Source organism: Gossypium hirsutum, chromosome A06 (assembly GCF_007990345.1).
Source record: "Gossypium hirsutum isolate 1008001.06 chromosome A06, Gossypium_hirsutum_v2.1, whole genome shotgun sequence".
NCBI classification, from domain to species: Eukaryota; Viridiplantae; Streptophyta; class Magnoliopsida; order Malvales; family Malvaceae; genus Gossypium; species Gossypium hirsutum.
This window is the reverse complement of record NC_053429.1, coordinates 44,580,074-44,603,575: the sequence shown is the minus strand read 5'-3', so window position 1 is coordinate 44,603,575 and position 23,502 is coordinate 44,580,074. Positions and strand designations below refer to the sequence as shown.

General features: G+C 31.8%; 1 protein-coding gene and 1 long non-coding RNA gene across 2 annotated transcripts; one reads left to right on the top strand and one right to left on the bottom strand.

Moving 5' to 3' along the window:
- Window positions 1–1,779: 1,779 nt before the first annotated feature.
- LOC107961717 (pentatricopeptide repeat-containing protein At5g16640, mitochondrial) lies at window positions 1,780–3,865 on the top strand. The gene is made up of 4 exons (XM_041115400.1): window positions 1,780–2,133; window positions 2,519–2,613; window positions 2,940–3,064; window positions 3,474–3,865. Exons 1-4 carry the CDS (start codon window positions 1,780–1,782, stop codon window positions 3,509–3,511), a joined length of 612 nt encoding a protein of 203 aa, XP_040971334.1. The 3' UTR covers window positions 3,512–3,865.
- Window positions 3,866–5,766: 1,901 nt separating this feature from the next.
- On the bottom strand, window positions 5,767–7,338 carry LOC107961716 (uncharacterized). Its single transcript, XR_001701395.2, has 2 exons — window positions 6,675–7,338; window positions 5,767–6,188 (listed from the first exon to the last, which is right to left on the bottom strand). It is a non-coding gene; the product is annotated as an uncharacterized lncRNA (long non-coding RNA).
- Window positions 7,339–23,502: the final 16,164 nt, after the last annotated feature.

The window sequence follows — 23,502 nt, the reverse complement described above, 5'->3', positions numbered from 1 at the left end:
AGTACAAAAAAATATAAGTACTTAATTGCTTTCTTTAAAAAATTTAAAAATTTTTTACACCCTTAAACCTACTTAAATATAAAAAAAAATATAATACACGCTTAATCATTTAAACCCGTGTCTTCCTCATTATTACAACAACAAAAACAAATCTAAAATTCTCACGTTAAATAGATGCAATAATAAAAGAGATCAACTTTCACATTGTCAAAGTTTGCCAAGTTGACCAGACCAAATTTGTGCCTAACACCGTCCACTAGTTATTATATATACATATATGTAAAAGGGAAAGATAAAATAAAATGATGACAATGGATAAGCAATTAAGCATGTGAATTTCGTGCTTAGTCTAAAATTTACCAATATAATGTGAAGCCAAAAACCTAGTATATATTGCAGCGCATGTGACATTCATTATTTTATATATGGCAGAAAATAGGAACCCCACCGACCAACTCCCACTATGTGTTTTAGGATATTTCAGTTCATATTTCGCATTCTTCACTGTCGGAAATTTTACTGCAAATATACATGTGATGGAGTTTAAAGGAAGGAAGGTAGTCAAATAGTGTGTATGGTGTGAATGTATTCTTTAGATTTGTTAGTGATAAATATTAATATTGATTGTGTTTCGTGTATTATTTTAAATTTATCAATATTTTAAATATTTTATATATCTTATATATAAAATATTTAATTGAATTAGATATAATTCAATTGAAAAAAATAATAAAAATATTATATTAATAAAGTTATATAAATAATTTAATTTTTTAAATAAAATAAAAAAAATTGTATGACAATCTTGCCAACGCAATCAAAATCTCATTAACAATTTTTATTTTTATTGTATGAATAATTATTATTATTATCTTTAAAAAATCATCGCTTAAACATTTCTATTATATTATTTTTATTTCTTTCACCTAGTATACCATAGTAATAATATTATATACATGCAAATATACCTTAATTGCATGCATATAAATATAGTTATATGCAAAAATATAATAAAGTTCAATAACTTAATTTAATGATTATATATATTTTTAAATATAATTATAAAAATATTTAAGTTAAAAAATATTGAAAATTTAATTAAAATAGTAAATTTTGTGTTGATCAATACGTACTGATACAAATTAATATTAGCAAAAAAGTGGAACATATATAGTAACTGATTGAAACTATTTGATACCAATTGAAGGCTGAAAAGGAACGTAATGGCCAATACGACCTGTATCGAAACGATAAAATTATCGGTTTTTGGGTTGCCCATAAATGTGGCAAAAATATATGGGCCACAACTGATCAATTCAGGCCCATCCATTTTCATTTTTCTTCCTGGGTTCAAAATATAGGGTCTGTTTGATAGGGGAAAATATTTTCCGGAATTGGTTTTCCCCATTTTCCAGTGTTTGATTGGAGGAAAATATTTTCCTTTTGGAAAATCAACTCCAAAACACGGGAAAATGCCTTACAATTTTGGGAAATTGTCTTACCGATTCAATCTCCGTAAGACATTTTCCTAAAGCTCTCATGCATTCTTCTCCCTTCATCCAGTAAGCTTCCTTCATCCATTCTTCTCCCTTCATTCCTTCAAATTTCCGTTCTTGAAAGCTTCATTTTGGTTCAGAACTGGAAACCGCTGCTGGTACGTTGCAATTCTATTTTTCGACGGTTACTTCGTTTATTTTTCATTTCTTTTTTGCTTTTATGCTCCGTTTATTTTTCATTTCTTTTGGCTGTTACTGTCGCTGCCATTTCTGCTTTCAAATGATGGGTAAGCTTCATTCTTCTTTTATTCTTCGTTCGATTGTTAATGCTGGAAGCCATCTTTCTAATTTCCACTCTTTTTCTTCTTCTTCTAACACCATTGCTACCCACATCGACTGCCTAAGTAAGAAACCCATGTCCATGCCTGTTAGAGGAAAGGGAAAAACAGACCACTGCTTCGATAATGTTGATCATGCTTTGAGTTTGTTCAATAAGATGATTGAAAAGTACCCAAAGCCTTCAATTGTGGAATTCACTAAATTATTTGCAACCATTGTTAGAATGAAACATTATGTCATTGTTGTTTCTATGTGTAGCCAGATGGAATTATTAGGCGTTTCCCATGATGTTTATTCTGTGAGCATCTCGATTAATTGCTTTTGTCAATTAGGTCGAATTGATTTTGGGTTTTCTGTTTTGGGGAAAATGCTGAAGTTAGGTGTTGAGCCTGATGTTGTAATTTTTTCAACTTTGATTAATAGGCTTTGTAATCAAAGTAATATTTCTGTGGCCGTTTGTGTATTCGATATAATGTTCGATATAATGTTTTCTGGAAAAAGGATTGATCTTTATGGTTGTATTATCTCTAGTAATCTTTTGTAAATATAATGTTTCCATCTTTGTTGTTGATTTATATTCTGCCCTCTTTATACATAATGTTCTGTGTAGAGAATGAGTGTATATGTTGTATCCTGTTGAATGGGAATATATAATTGAACCTATTTTACTTTTCTTTTCCCAGTTGGTTGTGGAAAGAATGTTGGCTTCTGAAGGAATAAAAGGGATAGAATTGGGCAGAGATGAATTTGAAAAACGAGTTTGGGAGTGGAAAGAGAAGTATGTCTTCCCTTAAATTATTTGCATACTTGGTTTTTCTGCTGTTCTTTGCTGATTTTGAATCTGTTACTTTGTACATATCATCTATTGTGTTTTATTTGCTTGAGGGGTTCTCCACAACTTCAATAAATTCTACTTCTTCTCCTTCCAAATACTGATACTTATGGAGTTTTATTGCTTTAACCCGTTGCTTAATTTCTGGTGTTTATTGTTCATATTTGACCATACTTCCAAGTTTTCTGGCAATCTTTTTTCTTTGTGCATTATATAGTAGTTTTAGTTTTATCTTTTCATTTAATTATTATGGTTCATTTATTTTATGATAGGTTTCGACCCCGCATTCTTATTGATGTTAACAAGATTGACATGACCACCACTGTCCTGGGATTTAAGATTTCAATGCCTATCATGATTGCTCCGACTGCTATGCAGAAAATGGCTCACCCTGAAGGTATGAATGTTCTGGTTTTTTAGTACCCTTGTTATGAGATTGTTTGAGCAACTAATGTTCACATATCAGATTGAGCACAGTCGTCTTTGGTTGCTGAGTATGCTTAGACTTGCATGATGATTTACATTGCAACTCTGGATATTTCCTGAAACAGAACAAATTTGTATACGAATGATTTCCAGATGCGAAGGAGTGAATAAAATGTAAAATTTAACTTTCGTATGCAGACATAGCATCAATTCTTACTTATGATGTTCATGGACTATGCCATAGAAGTCAAACAAATCAGCTTAAATTCCATTGCTTACTATCATGTTTCACTTTGCTAACTGATATTTAGCATGTTTATTTTCTCATTTGATCATAATATTCTATCTTCCTGATGTACATGGTATTACTCAATGTGCAGATTCCTCACTTGAGACCTGCGGAATACAAGAGGTCTAGGTTACCTAGGAACAGGAGGACTGTGAACCGTGCCTATGGTGGTTTTGAAGATTCAGAAAACAAAGGAAAATGTTTCATCAAAGAGCCAGTTCAACCGATAAAAGATTCATTATGACAGGAAGTAACAACGTTGTTTCTGATTTTTGTTTTTTTCTTCTAGTTCTACGCATTTTCAAACATCTCTTGTACAAGTAAACTTCATAAATAAACTTCATAAATAGAGAAAGAATCAAGACACCGCATGTTGTATCAAGATATTGATACTTTTATGTGGTGTAATATTATGCACTTGGACAATGTTGTTACTATGTGGTGTACTACTAATTATGTATTTGGATAATATTATTTCTAGTACTCATTGTGGTTTCGAAGCAATTTATAATTATTCAATACTTGTTTTTTAACACAATTACAAATAATTTATTTGATATTAGTTTTTTTCAATTTATAACCATTAATATTGTAGCTTAATAATTGAGTATTATTATAAATAAATCATTGCAATATATGTAAAATAATTTAAAATATAAAAATTTATTAATATATATTAATATATGTAAAAACAACTTTTCCGGAAAATATTTTCAGGAAATCTGTCAAACAGCAGAAAATATTTTACACAGATTCAATCAAACACCAGAAAATATTTTCCAGTAAATCATTTTACAGAAAAGTAAAACATTTTCCAGAAATCATTTTACGGAAAATATTTTACTGGCAATCAAACAGACCCATAATTGAAAAATCCTTTTTCACTTAATCAGATATATGGTTTAATATTAGGGAATTTCATATCTCCTCCTACGTTATAAAAGAAGATAATTAAGTTATTGTATCAATATCTTTATTCTGAATTTTAAGATTTTTATTTGAATTTAATTTTTTTAAGATAAAAATATTGATGTGACATTAAAATATTAAAAAAAAGGATACAAATAATGTAGTGTCACTGTTATTGTTTCATACAATCCTTCCTCATTAAATTATTAATAAACACGTAAATATAAGTTCTTAATTTGTTGAGTACAAATTACTGTAGAAATTTATTAATATCATATTTGCATATTAAGTTATTAATGTTAACTATTCTAATTTTCCAGTAATTAATTTATTAATTTTAATATTTAGATTAAAGTTGATTTTTTAGATAACTTAATTTAATAATATTTTTTTTATTTCTCCTTCAAAAATATAGTTGAAGGTTCAAAACTAAAACATAATATAATATTTATCATAAAATAAAAAATCAAATCATAATAAAGTTAAATAATAATTACCTTATTATTTAAATAATATTTAAATTATATATTAAATTTGAATTTAATATTTATCATAAAAATAAATATTATTATCATAAAAATAAATAAACATTAAATTTAATATTATTAAATTAAAATTGTGCAATGGATTAATGGCTTAAGGATGTAAAAAACTCTTGAATTTTTTCCAAAAAAAAAGAAACAGAATTAAGTCCCTATCTCTTCTTCTTTTCACTCAATTGAGTATTTAAATTGCCCAAATGCCATTTGAGTGGTAACTTTAATAGTTGACAATTAAAGTTAGGACACCCTCATTTTTTTAGTTAACGTTGTCCTGTATCACATTATGATTTTGGCACATAATGGAAAAATGATAAAAAAGAAAAAAATTATAAAATTTATAAAATATAAACAAATATAAAAATTAGAGAAAAATATTTAAAATATTTTAATATAAAAATTATAATAAATTTATTAAAAATATATAAAATTGTTATAAAATATAAAAGTATAGAATATTTATAAAAAAATGTAAAAAATCATTAAAATATGTAAAATATGGAAGGATCCATTACTTCACTGATTCACTCCCCTGAATTATATTCCATCAGTGACAAGTAAAACCCCATATTTTACATCTATTTTAAAACTAATATACTTCATCAATAGTTGGCCTTATACTTTCCAACGACCACTGGTCACTTCCGATGGTTCTAAGCTCTGATTTTTGAAGATCGGTTGTTCCATTGAGTTTCCGGCCCTGTTTTTTTTTATTCCCTCTCCTTCCCAAACCTGGTTTAGGGGAGACTAATTTGTTGAGAAGAAATTGAACAACCGAAACAAAGCAAAACACAATCGGTGTTCTTTCTCTCCCTATAACTCCTGTCAAAAATTATGGCAAGCACAATAGTACAAAATATGTTCTCTAGCAACCTTAATCAACTACAAATCAACCAATACAACCACAACAAAAATAAATAAATAGAGACACCGGTATTTTTACGTAGAAAATCCCTCTAAATCAAGGGTAAAAACCACAAGACTTTAGAGTTCGATCAAAAGCTCCACTATCATCAAATGTTCAACTACAAGATCACAATATCAAGCTTACAACAAGCATGTAATGCCCAATTTTGGCCCGGGCCCGCGCAAATACAAATCAAACAAAAACCACAAAAAAATGAAAAATACAATAATATAAAAATCCAAATGTCAATAGCGGCCCAGTTTACAGTCCAATTACAAAAATTATGGCCCAACTACTAGAATAGGCCCGAAAAGCCCAAATTATCAATGTTCCAGAACCCTAGCAGCAAGGAACACAGTAGCCTCCAGCACTACCATGAATGGCGCCTCCACGTCGACACCACCAGCAGCCTTCGTACGCGCCAGCTACCCCCACCATGTTGCCTCCGTACCTGCAAATAAAGACAAGCAAATGACAACCACAATAGCAATAGCAAAAAACAAGCTGAGCAATAAAAAAAGAAAAGGAATTGTATTTTTCTTTGTCGTTTTATTTGGTTCGGCTATAAAGCCAAGAACCTTTCCTTTTGTAAAAACTACGAACGGACACCAAGCAATCGAGAAAAAAATATATTTTTGAAGGTGGTTCATTTTTTCGCTGTTCTGATTCTTATTTTTTCTCTTTATTTTCTCGCCTAGTTTTTATCCTTTTTTACTAAGATACACACACAAAAAGAGGGGATCCCTTTTTTACGCATACATGTATAGAAATTAAGAGAAAAGAATCAAAAAAAAAAAGAGTTTTTGGGCAGAAGGTGATTATCCTTCTTTTGTTCTTTTTTGTTGGAGCAGGATTTGCATCGTTCTTTGGTAATTTTCTTTCTTTCATTTCTCATTTTAATATAGAATAAAAAGGATTGGGATAAAGAAACACTCACCTGAATCAATCGGGTTGTCAGAGTTGCATCTTCCTCTTCAAAATCAAGCCCAACTCATTGCTAGTCATCTATTACAATGATGGTGTGGCGATTGGGGGTGAGTTCTGGTCGGCCAAATGAGGGATTAAAAAGAGGCTAGGGTTTCAATTTCAAAAGGACCGATTGTTTCATTTTTTTGGGAGGAATTGTTTGCTTTTATAAAAGTTTTGAAACGGTACCGTGTAAGAAGGGTGGGGGGAGCCTTTTGCGCCTAAAATAGTCTATTTGTGCAACAAGTCCTTCCCCTTGCGCACAGCCTTCAATTTGCCTACCTTGTGTTTTAAAATTTGGCCTGCTAATTTGTGCGTTATTTCACTTTGATCCGCGGTTCCATGCAGCATTGTAGGCACGAGATATTTACAAATTCAGTCCTTATACATTTATGCGCTTGGAGCATTGGTCCATATTATGATTACTTTATTTGTAAATTATCCTCCCTATTTTATTGCAGTATTAATTTGGTCTTACAGTTGTACCATTGATTAATTTTTAATACATTTAATATGTGTATGCTTTAATCCATGTTAATAATTTTGTTTGGCTACATTTGTATGATTTCTTTTAGAGATTGTCTTTATATTTTCACCTTATGTATTCTATTTCTTTAATTACTATATATATAATAGTATACTAATATTTTTTTTTATAATGAGTTATTTTGGAATGTTTAAAATTCTTTTTACATTATATTGTTTAAATACCCTATTATAAAATTGTTGCCAAAATATTTATCTATACGTTGATACATAGATTATTTAAAATACTTCTTGATTTATGAAACTTAAATGTTTTTATGTCCATATTTAAGTTCTAACCGTTTTTCCATATTAATTTTAAATTTGTCGTATCCTTCGCTTTTAAATTAAATTATTATTAATCTAAGGTTTTCATATATTATTTATTTTAGATACACACTACTTGTTTTGTGTTGTTACATATTTTCCCATTTTAAAACTTGATGTATCCTTAAATTCGTTTTATCATTCATTTAAAAAAATTTCATATATTTTTATATACATATTTATATTTTATCCTCATATTCTATCCTTTTATATATATATGGTGTATATGTCATTTAAATTATTTTTTTTCTTTTTATATGTATATGGTCATTTTTAACTAGATACTCCTTAAAAAAGAAAATATACTTTGTACATATGAGCATATCTTTTATATATATTAAAGTTAACTCATTTCGTATATATATTATTAACCTTATATTATTTTATACATATGATTTCTCAAATTTTTTCTCGTATTTCATTATATAGTCCTACGTAATATATCTTCTAAGTAATCATTATTTATATATGTATATTTATTGATACCTACATTTGATCTATATATTATTAAATCCATGTGTTTCATACATATAGTCTTCTTTATATATATATAAACATGTTCTTAAGTCCATTATACAATTTGTTATAAAATTAATTTAAGCTTGTAGGTATTTCTATGTCTTTACAAATAATTATTTTTAAAAGTTATTTATGTATATATGTTTTGTAAATCTGTTTAGTGCATTATATCTTGTCATATACCTTTATTATTCTTTCATATTATATACATTATTTAAATTATTATGTACATTGTCAATTTTTAAATGCATTTGTGTCTAGAACATTTTACATACAATTTAATTCAAACTTTCACTTTCTAATATTTATTTCAATAGTTATATATATTCCTAGTTTTTATTCAAACTTGTCAACTTATATAGTATGAGTTTATTAACCTTAAACCACTTTGACTTCTAAATTCCATTTTGTTTTGCATATGCTTCGTTGGTTGTTTTATATTATAGCATATATATATATTCCTTGCATGGCATTCGTCTTATTAGTATGTTAATTACTCTTCATACATGATTGAAATTAGGTTATAATTTCTAGGTTAATTATATTTAATTGCTTACTCCGCTAGTTGATTAATATTCTCATTCATCGAGCGTGGTATCTCATATGTGCCTATTACCTCATATCATCGTTTTCCACTTGGGTTATGAAATGTGGTTTTACAAAATCTAAATTTTATGATTAACTTCGTCTTATTTCAAATCGAATTAATGCGTTTTAAGCTAGTTTTACAAGTATTCATTTAAAAATTCTTTAAAAAGAAGATGAGATTCGATATTTGGCAATTCGCGGAATAGTGCCCTAACGTGTTGGGTTGCAATTTCGTGTTTGCTCGAAATAATCGAATATCCCTTCAAACTTTCACTCATGCCTTTTAAAAAATTCTTTAAAACGAAGGCAAAGTTTGATATTTGGCCATTCGCGAAATCGTGCCCTAATGTGTTGGGTTGTAATTTCTCGTTTGCTCAAAATAATCAAATATCCCTTCGAGATTCCATTCAGGTCTTCTAAAAATCCTCTAAAACGAAGGCAATACTCGGTGTTTGACAATTCAGAAATCATGCCCTATCGTGCTGGGTTGTGATTTCTTGTTTGTTCAAAATGATCGAATATTCCTTTAGGTTTTCACTCATGTTTCTTAAGAAAACCCTTTAAAACAAAGGCTATGTTCGATGTTTGGCAATTCGAGAATCGTGCCCTGTCGTACTTGGTTGCAATCTCTCGTTTGTTCAAAACAATCGGATATTTCTTTGGAATTTCACTCGTATTTTCTAAGGTGAGGCAATGGTCAATGTTTGGAAATTCGAGGAATCGTGCCCTACTGTGCTGGGTTTCGGTGTTCCGTTGGACTAAATAATTAAGCATCCTTTTGTGGTTTTCAAATTATAAATTTTCGGACGTCGAAACAAGAAGATTTTTGACAATCAACTCGGGTTATTCAAATGTTATTAAAAAAAGAACCACATTTCAAAAACATTTTTAATTTTAGACATAAGGACAGTATTTAATCGATTTGGTACCAATTTTGGGCGTAGTGAGGGTGCTAACCCTTCCTCATACGTAACTGACTCCCGAGCCCGTTTTCTAAAATTTTCGTAGACCATAATCGGTATTTTAGTAAACCGAAAATGTTTTATTAAAATAACCACATTCTTAGGTGACCTGATCACACCAAAACAAAAGATCGGTGGCGACTCCATGCATTTATTTTTCAAAAGTCGACTTCCCCCTTTTTTATTAAATTTAAAAATTTTTAAATCAAAGGGATGGTTTCGACAAAGCATTCTACTCCAACAAGGCTAACAATATGTAATCTTTAGCAAAAGAGAGAAAAATGGGAGAACATCACCAAAAATACAGCTGTAGAAAAATAGGTATTTCCGACGCTACAAGGCTCGGATGAAAAATCCGACCATCCAAAGTTAAGAACACCTGATTGCCTAGCTACTATCCAAAAATCAGCTCAATCGAACCACAGAAGGACCTTCGATCGAAGAGTTGATCACTGCTGCACCTAACTTGAAAAAAAACTGATTTCTCCTCTTTTGTTTTTTTTTGATAAGCTTCAATCTTACTGTTTCAAAATTTGATTTTTGGCTCTCAATAAATAGCTGCCCATATCCACACGTAAAAGCCAAAAGGAATGGCTTTTTGTCAAATCCAAAAATAGGTAATAAATATGTGGCAGAAGCTTTCCTTTTTGTAACCAAACAATATAAATAAACAACCTCTTCTAAGTTGGGTTGACTGGTATAAGGGTTCCCCACATAGTGGGACCCACACCTAATAAATCTCCCCCTCCAACTATGTGGGGAATGCCTCCATGCCGGAGGTCAAACAACATGCTTCAAACTTTCCTCTTGGTAAGGCCTTCGTCAACATATCAGCACCATTATCATTAGTGTGTATCTTCTCAAGCTCTAACAGCTTAGCTTCAAGAACATCTCGTATCGAATGGTACCTCACATCAATATGCTTAGATCTAGCATGAAAAGTTGAGTTCTTACCAAGATGAATAGCACTCTGGCTATCACAATACAAGACATACTTCTCCTGAGTAAAACCAAGCTCATGCACAAACTTCTTCATCCAAAGCATCTCCTTGCACGCTTCGATTGCTGCAATGAACTCAGATTCAGTGGTGGACAATGCAACACACTTTTGCAATCTTGATTGCCATGCCACAGCTCCTTTTACATAAGTGATCAAGTAACCTGAAGTAGATCTCCTCGAGTCAATGTCTCCGGCCATGTCTGAATCTGTATACCCAACAAGAACAGGTTTCTCATTGCTGAAACAAATTTTCATTTTGGAAGTGTCACAAAGATATTTCATAATCCACTTCACTGCATTCCAATGCTCTTTGCCTAGATTAGAAAGAACCGACTAACTGTACCAACGGCATAAGCTAAGTTTGGTCTCGTGCAAACCATTGCATACATCAAACTACCCACGGCTGAAGAGTAAGGAATTTTCTGCATCTTTTCCTTCTCATTTTCTGTGGAAGGACTATGCTTAACACTCAATCTGAAGTGCGTAGTAAAGGGAGTATTCACCGCTTTAGCTTTGTCCATACTAAACCTTTGAAGTACTTTCTCAATGTACCTTTCTTGTGATAACCATAATTTCTTGGCCTTTCTATCACGTGTCAATCTTATGCCAAGAATTTGCTTTGCTGGCCCTAAATCTTTCATTGCAAAGGATTTACTCAACTCTTGCTTCAACTTCTCAATTCTAGAAGCATTCTGACCAACAATAAGCATTTCATCAACATAGAGTACAAGAATTATAAAATCATCACCAGAGAATCTCTTAACAAACACACAATGATCAGAAGTAGTCTTCTTATAGCCTTGTTTCCCCATAACAGACTCAAACTTCTTGTACCATTGCCTTGGAGCTTGCTTCAAACCATACAAGTTCTTCTTCAATCTGTACACATAGTCCTCTTTTTCTTGTGCAACAAACCCCTCTGACTGCTCCATATAAAGCTCTTCTTCCAAGTCACCATGAAGAAAAGCAGTTTTCACATCCATTTGTTCAACCTCTAAGTCATAACAAGCTACCAAACTCAGTATAGTTCTGATAGAGGACATCCTCACAACTGGAGAAAATATTTCTTCAAAATCAACCCATTTTTTCTGAGTATAGCCCTTGACGACCAATCTAGTCGTGTATCGTGGAGATGAAGACTTCTCTTCTTGCTTCAGCCTGTAAACCCATCGATTCTTCAAAGCTTTTTTGCCCTTAGGCAGTTTCACCAACTCAAAGGTATGGTTCTCATGCAATGATTGAAGTTCATCTTTCATCGCTTCAACCCACTGATCTTTGCATTCACTCTCTATAGCCTCTTCATAATATTCAGGTTCTCCATCGTTAGTCAAAAGAACATATTCATCAGAAGAATACCTGACAGAAGATCGTCGATCTCTGAAAGACCTTCGAAGTGGAACTGCTAGTGGAGCTATAGGTGTTTGTTGTTAATCATTCACAACATCATTTATGGGAGTATCAAAGTCACCTATATCCTGATGGTCATCACTAATATCACCATGCACATCATCCTGGATAGGATCTGGTGAAGAGTCTGGAACTGGATTCACATCGATCAAGTCACCACTATCTTGTGAATCCACTTTCTCCGTCTTATCAATGCCAACAATGGTTTGATCCTCAATGAAGACAACATCTCTGCTTCTCACGAGTTTCTTCTGAACTGGATCATAGAGTCTATAACCAAACTCACCATCTAGACCATAACCAATAAAAATGCATTGTCGAGTCTTGACATCCAACTTGGATCTTTTATCTTTTGGAACATGAACAAATGTTTTACAACCAAACACACGTAAATGATCATATGACACATCTTTACCAAATCAAACTCTATTTGGCACATCACCTCGCAAAGGAACACTAGGAGATAGATTTATCACATGTGTCATTGTATTCAAAGCTTCAGCCCAAAACGATCTTGGCAACTTTGCATCTGACAACAAACTTTTGACTCTCTCAATCAATGTTCGATTTATTCTTTCAACTAACCCATTTAACTGTGGAGTCTTTGGTGGTGTTCTCTACTGTCTGATTCCCTGTCGCAGACAATACTCATGAAACGACCCTGTGTACTCGCCACCATTATCAGTACGAATGCACTTCAACTTCTTCCCTGTTTCCCTTTCAACTAATGCTTGAAACTATTTAAACACCTCAAAGACTTGATTTTTAGACTTCAAAGTGTAAACCCATAGCTTTCTTGAACAGTCATCAATGAAAGTCACAAAATAAAGTGCACCGCCATGTGACCTTACTTTTATCGGACCACAATCATCTGAATGGACCAACTCTAGCAACTCTTATCTTCTATGAGGAGGACGGCTTCTAAATGAAACTCTTCTCTGCTTTCCTGCTAGACAATGAGCACAATTCTTCAGTGTAGCATTCTTCAAACCCGAAAGTTAATTCTTTCTTTCTAAACAGTTAAGCCCTTCTCACTCATGTGACTGAGTCGTTTATGCCACAACTCAGTTGAGCTGTCATTCACTGTCACATTCACCGTCTCTCGAGAAGTCGAAGCTTGCATCAAGATATAAATTTGAGCTCTTCTGTCCTCGAGCCACAACCAATGAGCCTTTAGTCAGCTTCCACTGCCCTTCACTGAAGGTGTTACAGAATCCCTCATCATTAAGCTTTCCTGCAAAAATCAAATTCAAATGGATATCCGGTGCATGTCTGACATACTTGAGAGTTAACTTTGTTCCATTGTTACTCACCAAGCTAACATCTCCCATACCAATAACTAAAACCAAACCATCATTACCCATCTTCAATACCCCAAAATCACCAAGAGTATAAGATGTGAAGAAATCCTTCCTTGATGTGACATGAAGTGATGAACTAGTATCAATCACCCAACTAGTCTCGTCGCATGCTAGGTTGACCAAATTCTCATCATAAATAACCAACAGATCTTCACGAGTAACAATAGTAACATGCTCGGATTTTTTATCGTCATTTTGATTGTGTTTATCACCACCATCTTTGTTCTCTTTCTTCCACTTGAAGCAATGTTTCTTGATATGGCCTTTCTTACCACAATGATGGCACTCAATATTTTTGTATCTCGATCTTGACTTGCATCGGCTTTTATCTCTACCCTTTCCATCTTTGTCTCTGTTCTTCCCCCTGTTCTCGATAACCAACACCTCAGACTGTGATGTAAGACCCTGAGATCTTCTTCTAACCTCTTCATTCAACACACCACTCTTAGCCAAATCCAAAATAATAATACCCTGTGGGGCAGAATTAATGAGTGAGACCTTAAAGGTCTCCCAAAAGTCTGGTAGAGTAGCAAGCAACCAAAGCCATAAAATCTCGTCATCAAATTTGACACCCATACCAAGTAACTGATTCATCACATTTGACACCCATACCAAGCAACTGATTCATCACACTCTGAAATCCACTAACATGGTCAGCTATAGACGTTCCTTCTTTGTATTTCAATGCCATCATTTTCTTCAGTAAAAACAACTTGTTATTGCTCGACCTCGAAGCGTACAAGCTTTCAAGCTTCTCCCACAATGTTCGAGCATGTGTATCCTGATAATGTGGTTGTAAACATTTTTTTCAAAAAATTGCCGAATAAAGCCACACACTTATTGATGCTCAAATTCCGATTCTTCATCATTTTTCGAATCGGGTTTTTGAGTAGCAAAGACCAGAAGATGCAAAGCCTTCACAAACAACAAGTCCTTCATTTTATTATGCTAAAGTTGATAATTTGTGCCATTCAACATAATCATCTTGCTCGTATTGATTTCCATAATTATCTGACACAATAACCTGGCTCTGATACCAGTTTGTTGGGAAGAAACCGAACAACCGAAACAAAGCAAAGCACAATCGGTGTTCTTTTTCTCCTTATAACTCCTGTAAAAAAGATTATGGCAAACACAATAGCACAAAATATGTTCTCTACCAACCTTAATCAACCAATGCAACCACAACAAAAATAAATAAATAGAGACACCGGTATTTTTATGTAAAAAACCCTCTAAATCAAGGGTAAAAACTACGGGACTTTAGAGTCCGATCAAAAGCTCCACTATCATCAAATGTTCAACTGCAAGATCACAATATCAAGCCTACAACAAACATTCAACTCCAACAAGGCTAACAATATGTAATATTTAGTAAAAGAGAGAAAAATGGGAGAACATCACCAAAAATACAGCTGCTGAAAAATGGGTATTTCCGACGCTACAAGGCTCGAATGAAAAATCCGACCATCCAAGGTCAAGAACACCTTATCGCCTAGCTGTTGTCCAAAAATCAGCTCAATCAAACTATGGATGGACCTTTGATCGAAGAGTTGATCACTGTTGCACCAAACTTGAAAAAACTGATTTCTCCTCTTTTGTAATTTTTTTGACAAGCTTCAATCTTTTTGTTTCAAAATTTGATTTTTGGATCTCAATAAATGGCTGCCCACATCCACACGTAAAAGCCAAAAAGAATGGCTTTTTGTCAAATCCAAAAAGGGTAATAAATATGTGGTAGAAGTTTTCCTTTTTGTAACCAAACAAAAGAAATAAAAACCCCTTTCAAGTTGGGTTGACCAGTGTAAGGGTTCCCCACATAGTGGGACCCACACCCAACATAATTCAGCTATGTTGGGAATAAATACGATGACAAGATAAGATTTTTGAGTCGTCTTTTTACCATAGCAACCATAGAGGCCACTAAAGAAGGGATGGTTTTTATTTTTAATATTAAAATTTTAAATATTTAATTATTTATAAAATGTAGTAAAGTACATTTATAAGGAAACAATTTTATGTTTCTCTTTATATTTATATTTTATAATAAATTTTATATAATTTTAATAATTTTTTATATAATTTTAAATAAATTTATAATTTTTAATAAAATTTAAATATTTTTTATAATTTTTATCATTTTCTGCCACGTGTCAAAATAAATGCATGATACACGTGGAAGCATTAACTAAAAAAGAAAAAAAGAAAAAAAAAGGGATGTTGTTAACTTTGACGGTCAAAAAGCTTTTTTTAAAGCATTTTGACGGTTCAAGTAGCCAATGAGTGCAAAAAAAAAATAAAGAAAGAAAAAAAAGCAGGAATTTAATTTTTTTTAAGTTTAAGGGTTTTTTATACCCTTAAACCAATATTAATATTAATTTTAAATAATATTTTAATTTTAATAACAATCCATAACACAATTTTAAAGTTAATATTTTTATTTTAAAATTTGAATTTGAATATGTTAACTTAAATATTTAATTTAAAGTTAAAAATCTCATTGAAATTTTAATTAAAATAATATTTTTCATTTATCCTTAAATTTAATTTAATTTAATTTAAATTAAAAATATCTTTAACCGAATGGATTGTTGATCATGAGTAACTTTATGGCTAAGAGTCATTGCTTTATCATTATCGATTGCCGGTAAATTTGAAGCTTGGGTTTAGAAGACTTATCAGCTGTTTAGCGAGGCTAATCAAGTTCATTTTGTCTTTTTGATTGGATCTATATATAGAAGGATCATACACTTGGCGAGGAATGCGATTTGTTATCCTAAAAGATTGGATCATTCTTGCTCAAGTACTTGTTTATAGCTTTTATTTGTTTTTGTTATGAGATTTTTGTGTTTTATTTGTATTAAGAATTCTTGCATTCTAAACAAAGAATGATACTGAGTGTATGTCAGTTGTTTATTGGTTCTCTATTAGGATCGCATGGATTCTACTTGTAGAGGAGTTTTGGGGCTTTAACTGATAGAGACGTATTCTAATTGGTTATTTGAATAAGATTATACTCTGAGTGAGGCTCTACCAAACGTATGACCTTTATGTCTAAACTAAGTTAACAAAGTTTGGTTTTGGTGTTTTCTTTTCCATATATTGCTTTTATTTTTTCATTAGTTTATGGTTTTTGTCCTATCACACATTGAAATGAAATTTATTAAAGTCAATGTTTCGTTACTGCTTACTAATTTTGATAAAGCCAGATAAGGCATGCATGCGGAATAGAATCGTAGCTTGTCTAAGTTACAAATTTAACCTAGATCGAATGTAAGATGAAACGAGAAACAATGAAAATAGATTAGTTGCCACAAATGAGAGTCACATGAGATTAAAACAAAAGAAAGATGAACCAGTTGGTAAGAGTCTAATAAAGAATGAATTCGGGTTTCTTGGATGGAAAGAAATCGTCCTTAAACCTCAAGAAAATGTCCCAACTAGATCTGGAAAACAAAACACAAAATAGATTTGTTAGAAGTGATTTTGGAGACAAAAGCAACCTGTTTTGTGCAAGAATATTTGAAACAACAAGAAAAGATTAAAACTCCTAATTTTGATATGTTTTTTGATGGAACAAGATAGGAGAACGTCTCTCTTTAAGCAATTTTAAGCTAGAACGAAAATCAATAAAACCAGTAAGCTAAAACAACAAGAACTAAATTAAAGTAAACAAGAAACGATAAATTAAGGCTAGAAAAGAGAAGATGACGTCCTAAGAAGCCTTGGAAATATTAAGAATCCACAACTCCTTTTAATAGCTTTAGTTCCCCTTATAAGAAAAAAAATCTTGGCAAGAAAAGGCTTGAAGATAATTCCCACAACCTGAAATATTTTTAAAACAACTTTTAAAGTAAACTTAAGAGTTGAAGAAAAACTCAAAGAGAATTATTGTGTGACAGCCCTAATTCGACCCTAGTCGGAAAGTGGTTTAGGGACCACAAAACCGAGTCATAAAAATAATTAACCGTCATATTCTATGTTTGTTTTATGTAAATATGAATGTGTGAAAAATTTCATGCTTAAATTTTGTTAATTGCATGTGAATTTTATTAATTAGGATTTATATGAGAAAATTTAGAAATGTGTTAGACAAATGTTAATGTGATCAAATTGTGTATGAGGTAAAAACAATGTACTTGCATGTCAATTAATCCTTTAGTTGTGTTAGTGGCCGGCCATGACCATAATTAAAGCCTATTATAAGTATTATTTACTAACATTTTAACATTTAAAATGAATATTGAATAAAGAATAGTAATAAAATGTTGATTAGTGGGAGGAGAAACCAAAGTTTCTCCATCTTTGCTCCTCATTGCCGTAACTAGAAGAGAAAAAGCTTTGAGAAACTCGGCTATGGTTGTTAGCTAAATTAATGTAAGTTCAATGATGATTCTTGGATTTTTAACATTTTTGAGTTAGTCATTAAGTTCTTTGCTTAACCCATGACCAATTTGGAATGGTGTGGTGTCTTGAGCATTCGGCCATGGTAGAAAATGGAAGAGATATACGGTTGCTTTCATGTTTAATGAATAAGTTACAAATGGTTGTTAATTGTGATAGTTTAAGGTAATTGTAAGTAGTTTGAATAAATGAACAATAATAATAAATCATCTAGTGAATGGGTGTAATTGCCGAATTTGAACTAGGAAGTTATTGAGTAATGTTTGTATTTTAAGAGATAGAATAGAGTGAATGCTTGGAATGTGATATGTATGAATTATAAGTTGGATTAAGGCTGTTATATTGCCTTATCATTTTCGGAAATGTGCTTTGTCAAAGAAATTGAGGGTTGATGTTTAAGTGATGTAAGTATAGGTATATTCGGCTTGTAGTTTTATAGATGTAATATGAGTGTTAGGTCGGAATGATGTTTAAGTACGAATGTATTTGGATGGATGTGCTTATAAGTATAACTTGAGATAAAATGGTGTTTAGTCATTATAAATAACCATATTTGTAGAATGTGTTAAATATATATTCGGCCTTAACATAGATATGCATATATCTATAAAGTTGTTAATGCCTAAGTAAGATGTTGGGTTGTGCATGACTAGAGAATATATATATGCGTATGGTGTTTGATAGTTAACCATTAAGTCATATGTACCTCAACCTTATAATATACATGTATTATATTAAATCGCCTATTTGATTTGAAATTAAATGAATTCAATTGTTTTAAATTAAGCTCAAGAGCAAAGAGGATCTAGATCTGATAAGGGAAAGGAGAAAGCAATTGAATAGCCTATCCGCCACTGTTCAAAAATATCCGAGGTAAGTCTTTAAGTAATGGAACTTAGCTTATGGTTTGCTAAAGCAATCATTTTTATTTAGGGACATAATGAATAATTTGTGACCTAATGGTTCTACTCGAATTACATGACGAAGTAAATAAGTAGAGTGTTTACCACAGCTGAATGGTCATAGAAATCTTGTGGATTACCGAAACGAGATCATTTTATTTGTTTAGGACTAATAAACCGAATGATGCATGGTTGGTAAACATGTTGTAATTGTATTCGAGGATTAGGAGTGATATCCAAATGTGTTATATATATATGATTATATCAGTGAATGTTAAATCGGGATTTAAAATCCGGACTTAGTTCCGAAGGGCTTTTAAGCCAGTGATATAACCGGACTTAGTTCTGAAGGGCTTTTAAGCCAGTGATATAACCGGACTTAGTTCCGAAGGACTTTCGAACCAGTGTCATGACCGAACTCAGTTTCGAAGGGCCTTCAAGCCAGGGGCATATTCCGAGCTTGGTATCGAAGGGCTTTTGAGCCAGCGCTAAGAATCGAGTTTGGTTCTGAAAGGCGTCTGTTTTGGCATTATTTTGGGTTGAAAACCCATAAGTATTCGTATAAGAAATCATATAATATGTGTTGAAACAATATTTAAACAAATGTGCTACTTGCCGTAAGATAACCAGGTAAGTAATTTACTCTTGTTGAGAATATGAATATACTTCAATTATGACTTTGAAATTTGATGGGAATGCTTAGCACATTATTTAAATCATCCAAACGTTTATGATCTGATTATGATGTATGAGTTCCGAATTAGAGAGTTCAATGTCATAGTTATGAAATGTATGTGTATATGCATGAAATTGACATGGACATTTGGGATGAGCGCATTCGGTTATGGATTGGATTTAGCTGGATAAATTGGTTTCACCTTTGTGATATTAATGATAAAAGTGATATCTCAGTTATGTTTCTATTCGGCCAAGGGATGAAACAAACAAACTTGATATTATTATGCCATTCTTTTAAATGATTTCATTACTTAAAACTTACTAAGCATCGAAATGCTTATTCTTTTGCTTTAATTCTCTGTTTTATAGATTTTGTTCGTCAACTATCGGATTCGGGAGTGTCAAAGTCGAAGTCATCCACACTATCTAAGCCACTTTTTGGTACTCTTCAGTTGAACTTGATAATGGCATGTATAGGGCTGACCCTTGTTTTTAATTAAGTATCTTTTGGTAATGTATATTCGTATAGCCATGCGAAAATGGCTTGTTTATTTTGAGTATAACATTATGATCATTTTGTATATATATGGTCTTATGATATGGTTATTAAGTGGTGTGGAAATGTTTGGTAATGATTAGCCATTGGAATGGCCAATCATGGTCCTATTGGTGCTACGTACGTCATGGCTAATCGTGATTATACTTGAAAATAATGTATGTCAATTTACTAAATGATTCATGGAAAATTATGAAATAGGTAAAATTTACCTTAAAATAGATGCTGACAGCAGCAGTGATGTGAATTTGAAAAATCACTAAAAATAGTAGGAATGGAATTAAAAGTGAATAAATTATGTAATCGAATCTTGATGAGTCTATTTTCATATGAAAGAAACGAAACGACCATATGAGCCGTATTTTATGAGATGTTTAAGTTTTCGTGAAATCGGGCCAGAGCGTTTTCTGGATCCCCTGTTCTGATTTTGAAAATTTACCATAAATTAACCAGATACAATTAGAAGTCATACTTTATATGTACAGATTCCTTTTTGAGTCTAGTTTCATTAGAAACAAACAGAATAAGTATTGAAGCTCTGTACAGGGAGATATCTAAGTCATAATGCATGAAGGTCAGAGTAGTCGAACCCTGAAACAGGGGAGAATTTAACTAATAAACTGTACTAATTGGCCCAACCAAAAATTCTAGAAAAAAATTTGTAGATGGATATATGAGTCTAGTTTCAGGAAAAATTTACGGAATCGGTTTTCGAGTTTTGGAACTCAAGATATGATTTTTAAAGTGACCGTGATGCAGTTAGCCAGCTTGTCTGGAAATTTTTAAAATGAACTGTGTAAGTAAATGAATTAAGTCCGTTAACACCTCGTGTTCGACTCCGGCAACGGTCTCGGGTACGGGGCGTTACATATTGTTAACTAAAAAAAAAACAGAAATCAATTGTTCATCTATAAGGGTGGACGTCCATGTTACTTATAAGCCCCAAAATAAGTTTTCCTAACTCTAATGGAATAACTAACATGACAACTCATCAAATAAAAAAAATAAAAAAATTCTAAGTATGAACTTTTAATGGGAATTTAGCCAAAGGAATTAATTGGGCTCACTGGGCTGAATTCTTAAATGATGATCCACCTATTAAAATAAAATTGGACTTATAGTTTAAATATTTTACAATTTGGGCCACTTTGATAATTTATCCTGATATTAAATTAAATTACTTTCCAAACTTCAGGATGGGCTTGTAGATATCTTAATGAGCCATTTTTTTTTCAAGAACTTGGTCTTGTGAAATGTTTGCTCTCGAAATTGACTCATTCAAGCTCGTACATGAAATCTAATGCACCTTGGCTGCAAGATTCAATTTCTTGGACCAAGATTTCTAAGATTTGAAATCTTGATTTTCTTGATTCTTGAAATTGTTTGAAACAACAAAATTGGACCAAGATTCGGTTTCTTGATTTTCTTTTCCGGTCATGTGCATATCTAGGGCATTGGTAACAAAGTCTTGGATGGTCCCATTCAATCTTACTTGGATTTGCTTGGCCTTCGACCTCGTTGTTGGTCTTGAGGAAATTTGAGCCTATCATGTTCATGAGCCTAATTTTGGGCCTTGCGACTCGTACCAAATTTTGTTTCAATTGGTATCAGAGCTCAGCTTAATAAGGTATTTGAAGACGTTCTGGTTGAGTATTTACAGATATGGAACAAATAAATGAAGGAAATTCAGTGTCTATTATGCCTAATTATGCCTACTATAAAGTTCGTATGAAGACTTTTATTATGTCTATTGATGATGTTGTTGGAAAAATCCGGTTTACAAAAACGATTTTCAATCACAGCAAAAAATTAAAAATTTTAAAATCGAGCTAATTTGTGATGTTTATAACAATAATTTTTTTCTTGAAAAATACTTGTGATTTGTGCGAGATGGATCCTGGACATTCTCAACTTTTAATCAAACGACCTTCTTTACTATTATTATACCATGAATTACTTCGAGTATAGGCTTGCAAAATCACAGGCGAAATAGAGAACCAAAAACAATTTATTACTTTCAGTAGGAAATTAATTTTCTCTCAATTGAAACTGATAGAATTGTGTTTCACAAAAAATAGAATTTATGCTTAGAAAATAAATTATCTTTACTTTTTGGCAGAATAATAATATCTAGAAATTATGTGTAACTTCTGTTGTGTATAACTATACATGTGTCACCTATTTATATGGAAAGAAAAAAGAATCTTGGTTGAATTAGTAAAACACATAATATTTCTTTAATAGAAAAACCAATTTTCTAGTTGAACTAGAAGAGATGGATGACACACCCTAGTTAAATGTACTAGGGTTGCCACCCCTCATATGTAATAGAGGAGAATTTGGGCCTCTTGTGTATTGGGTCTAATTATATGTGCTTCTTTGTCTTTTAATCCAACTCAATACATGTTTTTATATTTCCTTAAATCAATATTATTTATTTAATTTAATTAAATAAATTTCTAATTAAATAAATTTCTCAACTCAATTCTAATTATGTTAAAGTCACAACAACTTTGTCAATATATGAGAAAATATATTTAATTTCCATATTTAATGGATTCACAATGACTAATTAATTTAATTTCATTTTTGAACTTCAATTATTTAATTAAATAATAATTCAAAAACTTAAATTAATTATTAAGTCATTTCTATACTCAGTGAGAAAACACATTCATTTGCGAATGTGACCCATTTCTCAAACTTTATAATTTTCGTCCATTTCTATTCATTTAGTTCTACATGCAATTCATTTTTGGTCTCAACAAGCTAGTAGAGGGACCAATTGGATATATATAATTAGAGCTCAAATAATTTATTATTAAGATCCAACTTTTCGCCTGTTAATTATAAAGTTATTTAGTCACGAAGTCATTCTACTATAGTATTGTGACTGAGCTCTCCCTAATTACATACCATTACGAAAACTACTCAATCAATGCTCGACCAATGACCTTATCATAAGTGTGTTGCCCTCATAGGATATCTTTAATCTTTTTAAGATACATCCGTTCTGTAACACCTCGTACTTGACCCGATTGTTAGGTCTGAGCTACAGGATGTCACATTTATTATCAGAGTAACTATGATCTCATTTGAAAATTAATTAAACAATTTATTCATGCTATTAAGTTCAATACATAATTACAACATGTTATATAATCATATCTTGGATTTAAACGAGCTTTCGAAAGCTCTTTCGATAACCCAAGGTCGTTTGAGGAATAAAATATAATATTTTCAAAATTATCGGGTTGGCGTCCCAACTTTGAAGGTATCACGTTGCAACTTACACAAAAAGTGAGTGTCGTTGCGACGTTGGAGGTATGTTATCGCGATGTTACCTATTGTTTTTACATGTTTAAAACATCAGTGCACAACAACTTAACATATAATACCATTTGCATTATTTCAAGCATTTCAACCTTATACCATTTACATACATACATTAACATATCGTTTTCTTTCATTCAAATTGGCATCGAATATCCGACGAGCTTCTTACCCGCTCAAGCTTCTGATAATCTATAAGGTAAGAGAAAGACAGCTACGTAAGCAATGAATGCTTAA